Here is a 19,860-nt window from a genome sequence, read left to right as displayed (position 1 = left end):
TGACTGGGGGATCTCCTCCCCTTCTCCAGCCTCCTCAGGGCTGATAGGAATGATTTGTGCTACTCTGCCAACTCCATTCTTGAGCCCATTAGCTGCTACAATGCTTCGGTGGGTTGGAGCATTTCCACACTGCAGTGGAAAAATATCTTTTTATGCAATTCTTATGTGATAAGAATATCACAGTTAAAACATCTTTATTTCTTGAGGAAATTGTATAGAGACTTTGTATTTCTTAATGAAATGTTCCATCACCATTCCATTTGTGCTATATTGCTTGAGACATGCAATGCATGAGTAAAAGAGGACTTTTTTCATCCATCCTTTCCACTGAAGAAGGAAATAAGAAAAATGATAGTGTTTATATTACTTAGTCAATTGTATTTTCATCATTTCTTTTGCTGTCATGTTATTTGACAACACTTTGAACATGCATCTGAATTAGACTGCCTGTTGCTGTGTTAGGAGCTGTTTTACTTAGATTACATTTCTTGTTTGCTGTAATAGACTTTGCCTTTGTGGCTCAGTTTTATATGAATTAGATGTAGTCTGAGCAGTACTGTCATTTTGTACGGGAGTGATTGTAGCTGCTTTGAGGTGGTTATGCCAGAATGGTTGTTCACTTGGGGAACAATTTTCAACCCTGTGTGGTGAATCTTACTTTTTGAATGACAGTGCATCTCATTCTCAAGCACATTCTCTTTGGCTACAAACTTTCACGACAACCCACAAAGGGTCTAAAGTTTGAGCTGTTAATCCAGTGGTCTGAAAGTATACAAATACTTTATTTGGAAACCTCAGTGCAGATGTAGTGAGTGACCTATTTTATGTAAGCAACTGTTTCTTAGTTCATTGTTTTATCTGCTTTCCAAAGGAGTAGTATTAAATACACCCTTGGTGGTAAAACAAATTCATAACTTAACCAAAGCTAAAGTATGGTTAGATGTTGTGCATACTGATTGTATGTTATGTTCATGAACTGGAAGTTCTTGGAAGGACTTGCAGATTATTCATGGGAATTATTTAAAGTGAAATGCATATGGGATTTGCTGATCAATAGATAACAAAATAAAGTGCTTGCTAAATAGTTGCAGGTATGAGTAACTTGAGTTTGGGCTTGCTATCTCCTCATAAAACTGTTTTTATTAGATTTTTAATAAGTAACAGAAAATTGCTTAGAAAGGTTATTTTATATAGATACTTGCGACAAGAGAAGAGCTATATCCAAAATTATTTTTTGTAATGGAATTACAAGGGACAACCAAGAGGTTTCATGAATTGCAGTTTCAGAACATGGTGTTCTGGTTGTTGTTTACCATAACATGCATACTTTGTCGTGATTTTTAATGGTACTGAATTTTTATCTTGTTTATTAACTCTTTTGTTGAAAACTGGAACAGGCACTTAAACAGTAATCAAAGAAATGAGCTGCATGAAATTTTACTTTCAAAAACCCAGCTGTCTTTGTAGCTATAATTATTCCCTGAATTATATGTTTGCAAAGACTTAATAAAGTGTGATTGTGTGACTTTAAAAAAAAAATGAGATTCTAAAATGGCTGATTTTTATGATTTAGTTGCTTATCTTAGTATGGGAAGTATTAAAAAAAAATGGCACTTGCACATATATTTCATGTATTTTCACTTACTCTTTTATTCCTCCCTTTTCCAGGCCAGCCAGACCATTCAAGTTACCAAAAAGGTAAGGTATAATAATACTGTCACATGAGACATTTACAGAATCATGAAGGCATAAAGTGATGGCAGAGCAGTTATTCGCCAGATGATGTGTAAGAATAGGGGACATTCAAGAAAAAAAGTAGGCAATCAAAAAAGATTTTTTTTAGAAAAACTTTGTAAATTTTTAGAAGAATTCATCTTCAGTAGATTCCTAAATAACCACTGAAAGGATTAGTCAGTCATGCTCCTTAACGTCCCTTCTTGAGCATCTATGGATTCCATTGCTTATAGTGACTTCTTTACTATGCTGAATCTGTATATGGTGTATTTCTGTTTCTCTGTGTGAGACTGGGGCAGTGGTTAAACTGAGCATATCCACATATAGGTGCTGAACTGAAATGTTGTCACCAGCCAGGCTTTATGCCTTAGCTTAAAATGGAAGGAAAAGCAGGATGCTGTCTTTTCTCTTTCTCCTTTTTAAGAAGCTGCCTGCTTGAGATGAGTCCTTAATTGGTGCCAAGACGGTGAAATTGGCATAGATTGAATTCCTTATTGCATCTCCTAAACATTTTAATTGTTTAAATCATAGGAGAAAAAAACCCAAACCAATAATGGCAGTGTTACCATTCTAACAACTATGCTGACAGCAGTGGGTGAAATGACATAAATAAGAGATTTTAGTTAGTGTCTGAAACACCAAAAATTCATCATGTAGTGCTTGAATAGTTGGAGGGGGAAAAAAAAGATGGTGTGGAAATTTAGCCATATGCCCAGCTTATTGCACACTTACAGTTTTAATGAGGCATGAGAAAATATGGGGTGTTACCCTTATACTAATGTACATGCTTAGCACTTTCTGAATGTGAATGGTGCCTTACTGAGGAATGGCTTTAATTTCTCAGGCTCAGAAATTATCAGACATAGAATCTAAGTTAGGACAGTGGCTTACTTTTTACAGAGAAAATGTAATTAGACTAATTTTCTGGGTTTTTTAATGAGTCGAAAATAAAATAGCTGCCATCTGTGTAACCACTTTGAGAGAGCTGACCGGACTGCCTGTAGGGAACTTGGTTAGACTCCGAGCACTCTGTAGTAGCAAGTGACATTCAGACAAATAAAACCAAAATGTAGCATGGTTAGAGCTTTTGTGTTCTAGTTCAGGTCAGCATTGCTTACCTGAATGTTGGCACCTGCTGTGAGAAACAGGCTGGTTGTGCAAATGTGAACAAACACAGTCTTCTGAGTGTGGTTTGTTAACTTTCTGAACAATTCATCTAGGGTGCAGCTTGTGACTGAAGGATTTGAGCAATTTAAGAGCTGCTCTGTTGAGAGTTGAAGCATAGAGACAAGATGCTGTAGGGCTAAACCTGGTACTAGTGATGAATAGGAAAATAAATTAGGTATAATTTTATGACTTCAGAGCAAATATCTGTAATAGCTAGTCAGTGTAGCACTTGGTGTTTATGAAAACATTAAAGCCCATAAATAGAAAAATTCTATTAGGTCATTTACTTCCCTTTACTTCTGTTTTGTACAATTGCTCATTTGGCAAGCTGCCCCTTTGTGATTCACCTTAATAAAAACTAATGCTTCAGACTGCTTTTGAAGCTTTTGCTAATTAACCTCTTGTGTGAGAGTAGAATTATTCCACATCTCCCTAGTGGGTTATTGGAATACACTCTGTACTTTGGACTTCTTTTCCCCTTAAAGCTGTGTTTGGACTCCTTGACCATAACTACCTTCTTCCACATGCTAGGGAGTCAACTTGCTCTCTGCAGTTGGTATTACAGTTAGAAAAGGGGGAAGCTGTTCCTGGAGTGATGAAGGAGCTAGGCATTACATCCCATCATAGGAATGGGGTGGAAAGTTTCTATGCAGCAGATAATCAAAACTGTGATTAGGTAATGGGTTGGTCTGAAACTGAAAAAGAAACATAATCTGTTAAAGTAGTAGAAATAAGTATAGAGAGAGCACTGCTATAAACATACTTTCATGTTACGTTGCAGGCAAGTTGAGCAGGAAATGGTGTATAAATCTCCTTGATCAATATTTAGCGTGTTCAGAGACAATCAGTGCAGAATGATTCATAGCCTACAATTATTTTTAAATGCCTCTTAAACTTTGTGGGACTTTCTGTGCCCTTTGATCCCCAGATTAGAGAACATTACCCTTGGAACATAAGCTGCATGAGTTAACTTTAGGAAAAAAATTAAGAAATTAAGATTTCTAGGTTTCATTTTCTCTCCTGATGCTCTTTTGTCAACTTAACAAAAATCAAAATATCTTCCAGAAATGATGGAAATAAGATTTTTGTGTAAAACTTTTTGCATTCTAGAAGTTGAGCACACGCTGGAAGTACAAATCTAAGACTATACATTATTCTAGAAGACTAAAAAGTAATGGTGATTAGCTTATTATCATGTTGCAAGTCTCTTTCACTTTTGGATTTGCAACAGATTTTATGGATATTTAGAATATAAATTTTGAGTATTTCTTTTAAGTGACAGTTTTGAATTTAAAGGAAATGTTTTCTTTTGGGTTCTATTTCAAAATCTGTCTTTCCTCTGATATTTTTTTTTAAAGCTGGAACTTTCAAATAAGAAACTGTAACGTTTTCTATCCTGAAATTTTTAATAAAACATCAGTTTTCTAGATAATATTCATGCCAGAATTCAAGTATAAGATTAAGGAAGAAATATTCATTTTGAAAATTTGTATTCAGACTTTTAAGGTTTCATTTCACACATGCTTGCTTTGCATTTTTAATGTGAAAATGTTAAGTGAACAATTGCTGCAACAGTTTTAATTACTAACATGTACTGAACAACAGAAGTCTTTCAGTAGCTCATAATTTATCACCTCTGTAGCAGTATAAAGAAAATTTAAATTAAAACCATCATTTGTCCTGTGCCTGAAACGGAAAGCTTTTATATACGTGAGTGGGAAGTTTCAGTAGGGAGGACATATGAAAGCAAGTGGGGTTTTTTTTGTGCATGACTTCCATTTCTGTAACATCATGTTTTTTGTGCTCCTCTCCCTGTAGCTATGCTGCTCTGATAGCTGACTGGCCTGTGGTGGTCCTGGGCATGTGCACTGTATTAATAGTGGTGTGTGCGCTGGTTGGAATATTAGTTCCAGATCTCCCAGATTTCTCCGATCCGTTGCTGGTAAGTAAATATTAGTCACTTGTACTGTCAAGCAAGTACTTTTGGTGTACTATTTTTTCCATATTAGCAGTAAACAGCAGATAAAAGTATGGCAGCTGGTACATTCCCCTGGTCTTAATGTGCCAGAGAAGATTCCCTGTACTTTTAATCTGCCTGGGAGTCAGTTTTCAGAGGAATTCTAGTCAGTAGGAAGATTACAGAAAGAATTTTTGTCTAATTGATTTATGAAAGAAATGAGATGTTCAGGAGCCTGATAATTCCCCTAGAAAGTATAATTGAAAGTAATAAGTTTCAGCATTGATAATACAGGGATACAGTTGCTGGATAGAGTGCGTTGCCATGGGTTTCAATTACTTCTTCATTTTGCTATTCAAACCTCACATGACTTACAACAGAACTGCTATGTACTGGATAATGTAAATTCATCCCAGTTTTAGGTGTACAGCACAGTACAACACAAGCCATACATTCTAAATCAAGTTTCAAAGAGTGAGGGCCAGGATCTTGTAAGGTAAAGGGTATTCTAAGTGCCTTCTGGGGATGAAAAGATATCCATATTGAAAGATTGTAAGTAGTCTTTATCAGGTTCTGTTAAATATTGTGCTTGTTTCTTATTTTTCCTGGTCTATCTTACTCATACTAGCCTTACGGAAAAATTATTTTTAATTACTATCCTCAAATATGGGTAAGTTATTGTTATATATATTGTTGTGGTATATATCTGTGCATATCCATATGTGATGGCTGTTTACTGAAAACAATTGAGTTATTCAATTCATGTTTTAAAGTCACTTTTGAAATTAAAGACTTGTCTTATTCTTGGAGAAATAGAAAATATAAATTTGAATATTTTTCTATCATGTTTAATCAGTAAAGATTAATAATTAAGGTACAGAAGAGGAAATCAGTTAGCACCCTTGCACTGAAAAGTAAACTGAACGTTTTATTAGACTGAATTATCACCATTTCTCAGGGAGATAAGTAGTATGAGCAAGAATTCATAATTCCTTCTCAGTGTATGTAGTTGGTCATTATTTTGTCAGGCTGGCCTGTTATATAAAACATTATCCTTTTAGAGCAGATGCCTGAAGTAATGATGATTCATAACAAAAACTATCTGTCACTTTGGTCATGTTTACACTTTCTTATTTGAGCTAAAAAAGAAGTATTAATGAGATTTTGTAATTCTTAGGGGTTTGAACCAAGAGGGACAGCAATAGGACAGAGATTGGTTACATGGAACAACATGGTGAAAAACACAGGGTACAAAGCAACACTAGCAAATTATCCTTTTAAATATGCCGATGAGCAAGCTAAAAGGTAAGAATTTGTATTAAAGATTATTGTAAGATTATTGTTTTGTTTGTGTGTGTGTACATAACTCTTGCTATAGTACTTTGAGGTTAGAATATATAATGTCAGTATTTCAGTATAAACATTGGGTCTGATCACCTGTATTTCTCAAGGATTTAGACACTTCCCATTGTTAGCTCTTTAAGATAGTTTTTCATTTTTGTTTCCTCTTTGAAACACAGTTATTTTTAGTGCTGGGCTCAGTGAAGCGTCCTTTGAAGTCTATAATAACAAGGAATACAGTGATGTTTCAGTTCTTGAATACAAAAGTCACATTGTAACATAAGAGCCGTTAAGATGTATAACTTGTGTAGATACTCCTTTTCAACAATTTCTTTGCTAGGGTAAGTTAAAGCCATTTATTCTTTTTAGTCATCAAGATGACAGATGGTCTGATGATCACTATGAAAGAGAGAAGAGGCAAGCAGAATGGAACTTTCACAAGGATACCTTTTTCTGTGATATTCCAAGTAAGTGGAGAAATTATTTAAGGCAAATAAGCTTCTCCCCAGATGAATGATTTTTGAGCTCTTCTGTCTCTTGTACACCTAATTAGAAAATATTTTTTGCTTACTTACAAACACCTTCTTTATGTGCACAGAAGCACATAAAGATGATGAAACTGTTGGAAATTTGATGAAATTGTTTGAAGATGTCATATTCTATTGGTTCGTCTTAGAAAGCAGCTTTTTCCTTAAAGTGGTTCCATTTCCCATAAAGGTATCCTGTTGTTGATAATGCTGACCATGGTAAGAGCAATGTTATATATATACCTATAGATATCATATTGTAGAAGTGTATCATAGAATGGCTTGGAAGGCACCTCAAGGATGACCAAGATCCAACCCCCTTGCTACAGGCAGGGTTGCCAATTGTTGGATCAAGTACTAGATTAGACTGCTCAGGGCCCCTTCCAGCCTGGCCTTAAACATCCCTTAAACATGGGACATCCACAGCCTCTCTGGGCAGGCTGTTCTAGCGCCTCACCACTCTCTCAGTACAAAACTTACACCCGACATCTAATCTAAATCTCCCTTCCTTTAGTTTAAAACCATTCCCCCTTGTCCTGTTGCTGTCTACCCTTATAAAAAGTTGTTTTCCGTCATGCTTATAAAATCCCTTTAAATATTGGAAGGCTGCAATGAGGTCTTCCTGCAGCCTTTTTTTTTTTTTTTTCAGGCTGAACAAGACCAGTTCCTTCAGCCTGTCTTTATAGGAGAGGCTTCCTTTGTGGCCCTCCTCTGGACCCTCTCCAAAAGTTCCACATCCTTCCTCTGCTGAGGGCCTGAGACTGAATGCAGTATTCCATCTGGGGTGTCATGAAAGGAGGGGTACAGTCACCTCCCTCATCCTGCTGGCCACCCCTCTTCTGATGGAACCCAGGATACCATTGGCCTTTTGTTCTTCAAGTGCATACTTCTGGTTGGTGTTACGTTCTTCATCAACCAGGACCCCTGAGTCCTTCTCAGCAGGGCTACTCTCAGGGAGTTTGTCTCCCTGTGTACATATCTGGGATTATCTTGACCCAAGTGCAAAACCTTGCACTTCATTGAGCCTCATTATGTTCACAAGGGCCCACATTTTCAGTTTATCAAGGTCCCTGTAGATAGCATCCCTTCCTTCTGCTGCATCAACTGCACCACTTAATTTGGCATCATCAGCAAACTTGCTGATTGTGCACTTGATCCTATAATCTGTGCTCTTATTAGAGATGTTAAAGAGCACTGGTCCCAAGACCCTGGGGGACACTGCTTGTTACCAGCCTCCACCTGGACATAGAGCCATTGACTACAGCCCTCTGGCTGCAGTCTTCCAACAATTTCCTTACTCACCAAATATCTACCCTTCAAATTCATCTCTCTCCAATTTAGAGATAAGGATGAGGTGAGGGACCACATCAAAGACCTTGAAGAAGTCCAGTAGGAAGGCACCGTACTGAAATCACTAGGGAAGATACGTTTTGTCTGTGCCATCAATTCTAAATGAAAGCTAAAAATAGTTTTCCTCTATATGTTTATTATATGAGGCTCTTTCCTAAAAGACTACCTGCCCAGAATTTAGTGTTTTTTAAAACAGAACAAAACAGAAACGAAAACCAAATCAACCAAAAATCCCCCCAAAGTAATGAAGGCTTATGAAGAAGTCTAAGTTAAACTAATGGACAAAAGATGGTAGAATGTAATGGTAGAAAGCATGCATTAGCATATATAGAACTTGCCTTTATTCAGAGAGTGCCTTGGGACATGGTCTCTTCTGTGGCTATTTTCGTATTTGAGGACTAAAACAGATACTTGTGAAATGATTTGTTTATTTTATTGATCTAGGAGAGCAGTGACTGGTTACAGTGGGTGAAAAAGATTAATGATTTTTTTCTATTACACTGAAGTTATGCATCTAAATGATGAACAGTGTTGTCACTTCTGCTCTTGTCACTTCTGCTTCTGTGAGTAGAACCAAATTAAACTGAGCAGATATTAGATAAGGAAGTGGAAATTTGTTGGAAAAAGTACTAAGCAATAGCTTCAACTTGAAGCAGATTTAACTACTTTGACCCTGCCTGCTGTTTCTGTATAGTTTCATTCTTTCTGTTACTGTTTCTGTATCATCTCAGTTGTGGCAGTTGTGAAGGAATTGTGCTTCTGTGGGAGTTTTCCAGTTAGCTACGTAAAGAAAACAGTTGATCTTCTCTTGACCCATATCAGTCATTGGTATCTTTCTTTGTCTGCTCCAGGATCAGCAGATTTCCATTTCCTTGATCCTAAAAGCACAGTCAAAGATCATAAAGCAGTTCCCCAAGACTTTTTATTGCATTTCTGTGAAAGGCAACGGCTCTGCATATTCATAACAGTGGGGAAAAATTCATCCTTTTTGCTTTGGGGATACTGTAATTAACATGATAATGTTTCTTAACCCAGGGTATCATTGTGTTACTACATGCCATACATTTGTATATGTATGTATGGTTCTTTTGTTAGCTTATGCATTTATTAAAGATTTTCTTTCCTAAATGCTGTCTTCTAAGAAATGTAATTTAATTTTAATTTAAGCTGTATGAGTCTAAACTGTGGAATCATTTAAAATGACCATAAGGATATCATAACAACTTCATTTGCTTCTAAAGCAAAAATAGTCTTGTAGAAACATCTTTATAATTATTGTTTATATTTCAAAATGTCTTACTAAATAGCCTTTGATTACTATTATCTATTCACTACCATTATGTAGTGCCAAGAATTTCATAGTTTGCTGATTAGATCTTTTGATTTTTTTTTTCTGTTTGTCATAGTTCAGAAGATAGACTACTTGAATAGAAGTCTGTAGAACTTATAAGTGGTATATAGTATTTAAGCTGCCATATTTACTATAAGCACTTTAAGTAAAATGAAAGTTTCATGTGGCTTGAGATTACAGATGAAAAGATCATTTTGAAAATGAGGCGGATCCCCATGCACTGGAAAAGATTTCACTGCCATCATTTAAATGGTGGGATTCTGCCTCAGTTTTTGATATCAGACACACACAAATAGTTCATAAAGCCTTCTCGTGTAATTTCAGGTGATCGCTATTCACGAGTGGTATTTACATCAACAGGAGGAGAGAATTTATGGAATCTGAATGCAATTAAGTCAATGTGCAGTGTAGATAACCTGAGGGTAAGTAAAAATGCTGTTTAATTTGTTTTATATGCAGATAAGAAGCATTTATTTGAGAGTTTATTTTACTGCCCATTATCCAGCAGTATGTACAAACACTCCACGTTGTTTGCACCCTTGTAGAATGGTCAGTCTGTGTATGGAGGAAGCCAAGAAACAACAGTCTATACTGCAAGAGTATACAGGGAAATTTGTTTGGTTTTGCTACTGATTCCATCCAGAATAGGGTGGAGGAGGGTTGCTTTTAGAAGTTCCTGTGCAGAAGGGACTGTCTTAGCAATTGCTGTTTCTTCTCAGAATATTATTCTGTGGATTTTTGTTCTTGTTCTCCATAAAATGTTTCCTTGCTTTTTCACACTTGGGTATCTTCATAGTATAAGCAGTTTTCTCTGTCAGATTTATGGGATCAAAAGAGAACATGTTGGCAGCTGGACACAAAAGAACACAGGTACACTAGCTAGAAATACAGACCAATTAATTACATCTGGATAATGATACTGTAAGAGTAATATTTAATTCTTTGTAAATCTGAGAAAGTGAAAACAGATATTTTGGCTACCACAGCTTTTGTTACATGTGTTAAAAAGTCATTTAGCACACTGACTGGAAATGATGTCCAGTTTGAACTGATAGAAGTTAACTGACTCAGGCTGAAATAAAGTAAGCATTCAGATGGTACACATACGAACTATAAGCTTGTTACCTTCTGTAAATGAGTACCTTTTTGTCTTTGAACTGCTGTGTAACTGTAAACTTGTGTACTGCTACCTTTGTATGGAAATTAAGCAATAAGTTCTTCTTCCATTAATAACGATTAACTGATTTTCTGATAAGATACTGATTTTTTTTTCTCATCCAGAATAACAAAAAGCAATTAATATACCACATTTCTTTCATGAGGAATGTTTTAATTCTTAATTTGTTTATAATTGCCACTCAGGCAACTCTATTTAACCTTAATCCCAAAGTGGTTTCGCTAACAACTGGTTAGAGATCTTGCTTAAAACATTGAGCTGTAGTGAAATATTGTGTAACGAATCTCCCTAGAAGCCTGCTGGCATGCATTTTGTTCTGATTGGCCTCTGTTGGTATAAGTGGTTTTTGTCCTCACATGATCATGAAAATATTTCCTTATGTTCTCGTCAGAGATTATTTCACTGACATGATGGCTCATATTATTTGTCTTTATCTCTTTCAATCAGAATGAGCCAGGAGAAAAGAACTCCAATACTTAAACTAGTTCAGCTCTATTTTGAATTATTTGAGCTAGGGAGTAATGCAGTTACTGGTTCAGTCAGGAGGTGCAGTTGAGAATTACCTTTAGCAAGAGTGAAAGCTGTCTTAGGGAGAACATTAAGCTTTTTTTTCTTATGCTTCATACTGAAAATAACTTTTTTTAAAAAACAATTCTAACTATTTCTGAGCATTTGTAACACCTTTTAGAGCTCAAGAAGTGCTGAGATAAGCCCCGCTTTTGGATGCAAAGTTCTGCTAATTACCAGTCTCTAGAGAGAATGTTAACTTGCACTGTAGCTGTCAGAAGAAACTGAATACTTGTGTGACTCAGTCCTGCAGACTCTCCTCTGTCTGTAGTCAGTTTTGTTGTTGAATTGCTTGTTGAGGATCTGTTTTCTGGAAGTGCAAGCCTTATAGGTTATGCAGATTTTCTAATGATAAGTAGGATTTCAGCACATCTATAATTTGTGTTATTTATGAGCTAATAGTATATGTCCTCTGTTAATCATGTTCCCATCTGCATATAACTATTTCAACTGTTTATTTTACTGACACAAGTTCCGTCTTACAGCTGCTCTGCATGTGCCAGTCCTAATCTTCATGGAAGTACTATACACAAAATAGCTGTAGGAGGTGTTCTAATTTTTAACTACTTGGGTGAGATGAGCCCTTTCTTTCACCTGACGGTTGCAGGATGTTTTTCCTATAAACCATAAACATTTATTTTATAAATTTCAAAGACTGTAAACGATCTCCTCAGACTGTTTCCCCAGAAACTTTTAGTTGTGTTTTCCATCACTTCATATACCCATTTGGGCAGGTCTGCCTACGGATAGAGCACGTGCACTGCTTGGTTTCTTCAGTCATTCCAAAGTAAATGGAAATCTTGCCAGCAGCAGGCTGAATTTGGCAACAGCAAAATGGCCTTTGTGATACCTTTGGATCACTAACAAAGCCCAGTGCTACAACATATTAACATTTTAAATACTATTTTAATAAGCTATCCCAAGCTAAATTTTGAATTTTAATTTCTAATTTCCAGCTGCTAGCTCATATTACTTTATCTTTGGCAACAGTTACTTTACCAGTGAATGTTTATGGCCTGCAGCAAGTGTTGAACAACAGCATATAAACTTCATTGTCCCATTCTGATGTGAATATGCAGAGAAGACAATACAATCTTTTCCTCCTGGTTTGCTTGCTTGACCCAAGGGTTTACCTATTATGTCCTCATAAGATAAACTTGGAGGCGTGCCATGAAAAATATAGATATGCTATTCCAGTGCTTCCTTTTGTTTAGAAGGTTGTTCGTTTTTTCCTGAGTTTGCATGTGTAAGTGTTTCTATCTGGAAACAATCAAATGTGAATTATCCTGTGTTTTTGGAATGCCAGTTTGTTATTGTTCAGAAACTGGTTGACAAAATTAAGTCTGCGTTAAAACTTTTATAACTGTCCTGAGAATTCCCAAGTGCAGGGTTTTGTCTGCATTATAAATGGTTGCTAATAATAAACCCATGCAATTTTGCTAGAAAAACAAAGCAGTATGTTTTAAATTTAGGTGATCTAAAATATATATGGATAATCATTTCCGGTCCCAATCCTATAAACTCTTAACCACATAGATTTAGTGACTTTTATTAATATATGTTCATTATATGCAACTTGATTAAGACTGTAATTGTACGTGTATCTAAATATTTGGAGAATTAATTTCCATTCATCACATACAAGCCAGAAGTTTTGTGTAGAAGCAGACATTAAATTTTTAAGACTTAAATTCTTTGTGCCATGTCGAGATGGAGTTTTACCAAGACGAGAAAATTTCTATGATATAATCATGTTACCTAGAAGTTCACCTAAAAAAACCCTTCCTCCTGTTTAGCTAAGACCTACACTTGGTGGTTTCAATATATCTGGAGTATTCTTAAAGTGGAAGAAGAGTATCCATGTAAGGGAGTAACACTCATTTATCAGAGGAGTTCTTAAGCAAAACATTAAAATTGCTGTCAATCTCACAAAGCTCTGACAAGTAGTTCCTAGACTTAGGGTGTTCATTTGAGCTGACCACAGAGGTTCTCCACTCCAGGATCTCTCTACTGTGTCTGCAGAGATGGCGGTGCCTGCTTGTCTCTGTAACTCCTCTGGCTTTACTGCTGCTGCTCCTTCCTCTGCTCCTTCACTCCTGTGCTGAGCCTTGGGGCTTCTTCCCACAGTGGGTGCAGCATTCAGAGGCACAACTGCCACCTCTGTGCAACATGGCTGATTTTATGGGGCTTTATGCCACAGCTGCATTATCTCGTGCCTTGGAAATGCATGGTATGACTCAGGACCTGTTTGAGGGGAAGCGTGTCAGCTGCATGAGAGCAAGAGAAAACTTGTAAAGTAGGGATTGTAGAAGAGAGATCAGATGGTGGAAGTCATCATAAAAACCATCATGTTTCTTTCTGGATAGTAAGTCCATGCCTCCCAGGACCTTCAGTATGTGATTCCAAGCAGTATGGAACTTGATGTATAGCTGATGGATTGTTTTCAGGACTGCAGCAAGAGATAGTAGAAGAGAATTAACAGTACTCAATCTGTAAAACTTCATTGCATCTTCAGATAATAGAACAACAGTAACAGTTGAGCTACAGTAGTCTTAACACTTCTGCCAGTTTTATCCTTCTTTGACAACTCAGGATGCTAAGTTAATGCTGGGTTAATCTGGTGCATGTAAGAGGATGCTGATCAAAACCAATGTGCACAGAAAGAGGAATTTATAAATTATAACAGAAAAAAAAGTATAAGCTGAATGTGTATCACTTCAGGAGTTCTGTGTGTGTGTAGATGTTTCTAATAACTGACATTGTTGCTTTAAAATGGATTTTTGCCCTGCCTGTCTTTATACAGATCAGATCCCATTCCCAGTTTGGTGATCTCTGCCAGAGGGCCACTGCTGCTTCTTGCTGTCCCAGCTGGACACTGGGCAACTATATTGCCATCCTAAACAACAGGTCGTCGTGTCAAAAAATTGTAGAACGAGATGTCTCTCACACCCTAAAGCTGCTTCGCACATGTGCCAAATACTATTACAATGGAACCCTGGGGCCAGACTGCTGGGATATGAATGCCAAAAGGAAGGACCAACTCAAGTGTACAAACGTGCCTCGCAAATGTACCAAGTACAATGCTGTTTACCAGATCCTTCACTATTTAGTGGACAAGGATTTTCTAAGCCCAAAGACAGCTGACTATGTCTTACCAGCTTTAAAATATAGCATGCTCTTCTCTCCAACTGAGAAGGGAGAAAGCATGATGAGTATTTACCTTGATAACTTTGAGAACTGGAACTCTTCTGATGGTGTAACAACCGTCACAGGGATTGAGTTTGGAATAAAACACAGTTTGTTTCAAGATTATCTGTTGATGGATACTGTGTATCCTGCCATAGCCATTGTAATTGTTCTATTAGTTATGTGTGTATACACGAAGTCCATGTTTATCACGCTGATGACTATGTTTGCAATAATTAGTTCCTTGATTGTTTCTTATTTTCTGTATCGAGTAGTATTTAATTTTGAGTTCTTTCCATTCATGAATCTCACTGCATTAATTATTCTTGTTGGGATTGGAGCGGATGATGCTTTTGTCTTGTGTGACGTTTGGAACTACACAAAATTTGATAAACCTCATGCTGGAACTTCTGAGACAGTGAGCATCACGTTGCAGCATGCTGCTCTTTCCATGTTTGTCACCAGTTTTACCACCGCTGCTGCCTTCTATGCTAACTATGTCAGCAATATCACAGCCATCAGATGTTTTGGTGTCTATGCTGGCACCGCAATCTTGGTGAATTATGTCTTGATGGTTACTTGGCTACCTGCTGTAGTTGTGTTACATGAACGTTACCTTCTCAATATTTTCAGTTGCTTTAAAAAACCTCAGCAGAGGGTATACAACAACAAGAACTGCTGGACAGTGTTGTGCCAGGTGTTCCACAAGGTTATTTTTGCAGTCTCAGAAGCATCCAGGATATTTTTTGAAAAAGTTTTGCCGTGCATTGTTATCAAATTTCGTTATATTTGGCTTTTCTGGTTCCTTGCCTTAACAATTGGTGGAGCATATATTGTGTGTGTAAATCCAAAGATGAAATTGCCGTCACTGGAGCTCTCTGAGTTTCAGGTCTTTAGGTCTTCTCACCCCTTTGAACGATATGATGCAGAATACAAAAAGCTTTTTATGTTTGAACGCGTCCACCACGGAGAGGAGCTCCACATGCCCATCACGGTAATCTGGGGTGTCACGCCTGAAGATAATGGTGACCCTTTAAATCCTAAAAGTAAAGGAAAGCTGCAGCTAGATAGCAGTTTCAATATTGCTAGCCCGGCTTCACAGGTTTGGATTTTACGCTTCTGTCAGAAACTGAGAAATCAAACATTCTTTTATCAGACTGAAGAGCAGGACTTCACAAGCTGCTTTATTGAAACATTCAAGCAGTGGATGGAAAATCAGGACTGTGATGAGCCGTCTCTTTACCCCTGCTGCAGCCACTGGAGCTTTCCATACAAACAAGAAGTCTTTGAGTTATGTATCAAGAGAGCTATAATGGAGCTAGAAAGAAGCACAGGGTACCATTTAGATAGCAAAACTCCAGGGCCTCGCTTTGACCTGAATGACACTATCAGGGCAGTGGTGCTGGAGTTCCAAAGCACCTACCTCTTCACGCTGGCTTATGAGAAAATGCATCAGTTCTACAAAGAGGTGGACTCATGGATTTCAAGTGAGCTTAGTTCAGCTCCCGAGGGTCTTAGCAATGGTTGGTTTGTGAGTAATTTAGAATTTTATGATCTACAGGACAGTCTTTCTGATGGCACTCTGATTGCCATGGGTCTTTCAGTTGCTGTTGCATTTAGTGTAATGCTTCTTACAACTTGGAACATTATTATAAGCCTTTATGCAATAGTTTCAATAGCTGGAACTATTTTTGTCACTGTAGGTTCTCTGGTTCTTCTTGGATGGGAGCTAAATGTACTGGAATCTGTCACTATTTCTGTGGCTGTCGGCTTGTCTGTAGACTTTGCTGTTCACTATGGAGTAGCTTATCGCTTAGCCCCTGACCCTGACCGAGAGGGAAAAGTGATATTTTCTCTAAGCCGAATGGGTTCTGCTATTGCGATGGCTGCGTTGACAACGTTTGTAGCTGGAGCAATGATGATGCCCTCTACAGTGTTGGCATACACGCAGCTTGGCACTTTCATGATGCTAATCATGTGCATTAGTTGGGCTTTTGCAACATTCTTCTTCCAGTGTATGTGCCGATGCCTTGGACCCCAGGGCACTTGTGGCCAGATCCCACTACCAAAAAAATTGCGGTGTAATGCCTTCTCTCAGACCTTTTCAGGAGCCCAGGGGGGCAGAGGTCAAAATAAATCACATCCCATTAGCAAATACCAGCTGGACTCCAGAAGTCAAAAGCCAGAAATGGAGCATGAGCACTACGAGCTGGAGCCGCTGGCATCACAAGCTGGTATCTGTAACCCTGCAGAGAAAGTGAGTTATGAAGAAACTCACATCTGCTCCGAACTCTTCAGCAGCAGGCCCCAGAACACATGTATGCCTATGCATTCAGTGTATAATAGTGAAGTGAGCAAAAGCATTAAAAATGTTGCTAGTTCAGCTGTGCTGCAGTCATCTATTGACCAACATGCTCTGTGCCCACTCTTCTCTCAGAACAGGCAGTGCAGCTGCCCAGATCCATATAAGCAGGTGACTGTGAAGTGGAGCCCACACTCGTGTCAACAGCTAAGTGATCCCTTCTGTTACCAGTGTTCTCCTTCGCCTGGGGCTGTGCAGATCCAAGGCTCTGTGACTCCCATAAATACTTTACAGCAAACTGCTGAAGGTTATGTGCATCCTGTCCAGCATGTCCTCCACTGCAGCTGCCTTCAAGGAAGGCTGAAAAGAACAATGACGCAGAACTCGCTGCCGAAAAATTTTTTCCTCCAGTCAGTGCAGCAGTTTCAGGCACATCAAAGAGTAAACAGGACAGATTCACATGCTCACCAAAACCCGGAGGAAAGTGTAAGAACAGTTCCAAAGGTGATGAGCTCCTCACAATTTCTGTGCCGAAGTGTAGGGCCTTTAATCGTGCATTGCTCTGAATGTGAGAACAGCGTATCTAACAACCAGAAGGGACTCTGTCAGAAGGCAGACAAGTGTGATGAAAAGGGAGGCACAGAAACCAACGGGGTTGAAAGCAAGAAAGTCTCTATGTCAAAGCAGAAAAAGAAAGCTGAGAGCAAGATAGATCAGCGTTCTTTGCAGAATGACCAGGTTTTGAAGGCTGACCAAGCTGCTAAAAAACACCTGCTGAATAGGTCAGCAGGAGAGGCTCACTGTGAGGGTTGCCATGAAAACTCACGCTGTTGTAGCACGGCTGTAGCAGTGAAGTGCAATTCTGTTGACTGTCAAATGCCAAACATCGAAGCCAATGTGCCTCCTATGTTAATGCGCCCAGAACTTTCCAATGAAAGTTTGTTAATAAAAACACTATAATAAATCTTTAATTTGGCCATCCTGTGTCTTTCTTTTAGAAGTAAATTTAAGACACTAAACAAGAAGGTCCTGAATAAATATGAATTGTAATTGCATTTTGGCATGAGAAGTGGATTTTATAGAAGAGTAACATTTATACGTTTCATAAAGCCATTACACATAGTAAAACCAGATGTTGTCCAGAATGGGTTTTTTTTTCTTTTTTTTTTTTCTGTAACTCATAAACTGGATTATGCTTAATTTAACTTTTGCCTTAGGGCATTGGAGTTTGAATTCTCCATATAAATCATCTTCAGAAATAAAGCATTGCAAAGAAATGCTCCCTTTTCTGAAGCCAGGGCTTGTGGGATTGACAGCATCTGGGGTAAGTGTGATTGCCACCGTATTTTCCTGAGTGCATCTCTTCCCTTTATCCATTTAGTTGGCTTCTGTTCTAAACATGGTGCATGCCTCGAAACAGTGGGGAGGGGCTGTAACTGTGTTAACTAAGGATTGTCTTGAAGCTAAAGAGTAGTGTGCTTGGGGAATATTTTCAGATATTAATCGTAACCAAATCCTAGCAAGAAGGAAATGCTTTTGTCGAGGTCAGTAGCACTTGCACTGTCGTTGTTATGAATCTATGTATGTAGTGCAGTAAAGTATTTTAAACTGCCCTTTCTTGGCAGTTACTATATAGGCTTACCATTAAATACTCAAGAATACAAGGAGAAACAATAGTAAGTAGATGTTGTTTGTTACTTAGTAAAGTACAAGATGACAAGAAAGGTATAATTTGTAAATTTGGCATATACAATATCCCAAGTTATAAAAGTTGGGTGTACTGCACTTTTTCCAACAAAATATGGAAATGTGAAGTGACGCTACTGCAGAGAAAGGCATAGGGAATGCATGTGTTCTAGGCTTACTTTTTGTAGGATAAGATGCAGTGGATTTGGAAGTCTCAAATGCATAAATGGAAATACAATTCTCTGTGTTTTGCTTACCCATAGAAGTTCCAAGGTGTAAGTGCAAATATTGACCTAAACCCCCAACTGAGAAACTGGATTTCAGGCACTGTTATTTGTATAACTGCAGCATTAAGTCAGATATGATTTGGTCATGGAGATGCTTACTGGTCTCATCCATCAGAGAAAGTGAATTTGAGAGCTGGAACTGTGTAGTGTGTCATAATTGGTATGTACCATGATACCAAATCTCTGTGTAGTTAGTAGCTTTATTATGCTGATTGTATTGATTTATCTGACATAAGTAACGGAAGATCGATTTCATAGACTGATGTGAAATCATACACCTGGTGTTTTATGAATCACTGGAGGAAAAGCCTGGCAATTTCTGTTCTAATGTTCGTATTGAAGGGACACAGAAGATGAGTATCTAAGGCAAACCATTTTTCTTTCTCTGGGAGTAATGATGATAGTGCTTATATATCCCAGTAAGTAGAAGAAAGTATGAGTCTGAACTCTACAGAAGAAGCTAAAATGATTTTTATGTGGTTACTTTTAAGTAGAGTAGCAGTCTAGGTATAAAATAAAACTCATTCTTAGGTCCTTTAAAACCAATAACTCAATTTAGAGCCAGATTCCTTCTAAACATTTGTAATGAGTGCAGCTCAAGGATTTTCTGTGCACTGTAGAGGCCAGAGGCTGTTAATTATAAAGTTAAGACATGCAGTGCTGGCAACTAAAAAAAGTAGAAGGGTTAAGAAATAAATGACCATCATTCAGCTTTCTTCCTAACCACTGCACCTGACTACATACAATTTCTGTGAGGGATGTATATAATATGGTAGGGAATAAATCTATTAGACAACAGTAAGCCTGAAATTAAAACAATGTTTTGATAGCATAGTTGACCTCTGGTCAGGCCTTGCCAAAGCAGTGTGTAACACTTGCATAGTGCCTGTCACATCAGCTGTCAGTCACGGCTGTGCCTTTAAGACATGGGCCTTAGGGGGGTCCTAGGGAACACATCTGCAAAACATAGGGTGTTTTGAGCTGGTTAGTTCAAAATTAAGATTTATTCTGGGCCAGCTTTCCAGAACTGCATTCTGCATAAGGAAACTCCTTACTGCTTCTATTAATAAATGCTGTTAAATAACGGTGAGGTAAGTGATGAAGACTTGCTTTATATTTTCATTATATTTTTTAAGTTCTTGAGGGCCGATGCATTAAAAAAAAAAAAATACAGGCAGATGAGGAGTTGTAGTGTAATGTACTCTTAGAAAAGGTTAAAATGGGCTAG

The 19,860-nt window shown here is 37.8% G+C and overlaps 1 protein-coding gene across 3 annotated transcripts in view; it reads left to right on the top strand.

Moving 5' to 3' along the window:
• Positions 1–17,630, top strand: part of DISP1 (dispatched RND transporter family member 1) — an 84,958-nt gene extending 67,328 nt beyond the window's left edge. For all 3 annotated transcript variants that reach the window (XM_065740474.1, XM_065740388.1, XM_065740546.1), the window contains 6 exons: positions 1,669–1,698; positions 4,720–4,843; positions 6,036–6,163; positions 6,569–6,666; positions 9,752–9,849; positions 13,975–17,630. In XM_065740474.1, coding sequence (XP_065596546.1) covers positions 1,669–1,698; positions 4,720–4,843; positions 6,036–6,163; positions 6,569–6,666; positions 9,752–9,849; positions 13,975–17,619 — 4,123 coding nt within the window. In that variant the 3' untranslated portion in view covers positions 17,620–17,630. The remainder of the gene's footprint in view (positions 1–1,668; positions 1,699–4,719; positions 4,844–6,035; positions 6,164–6,568; positions 6,667–9,751; positions 9,850–13,974) is intronic.
• The last annotated feature ends 2,230 nt before the right edge of the window (positions 17,631–19,860 follow it).

The sequence above is a fragment of the Cyrtonyx montezumae genome, unplaced genomic scaffold, assembly GCF_038088225.1.
Source record: "Cyrtonyx montezumae isolate F1298 unplaced genomic scaffold, pur_monq_1.0 scaffold_0, whole genome shotgun sequence".
Lineage (NCBI taxonomy): Eukaryota > Metazoa > Chordata > Aves > Galliformes > Odontophoridae > Cyrtonyx > Cyrtonyx montezumae.
The sequence above is the reverse complement of the archived record's forward strand: the minus strand, read 5'-3'. Positions and strand labels throughout refer to the sequence as shown.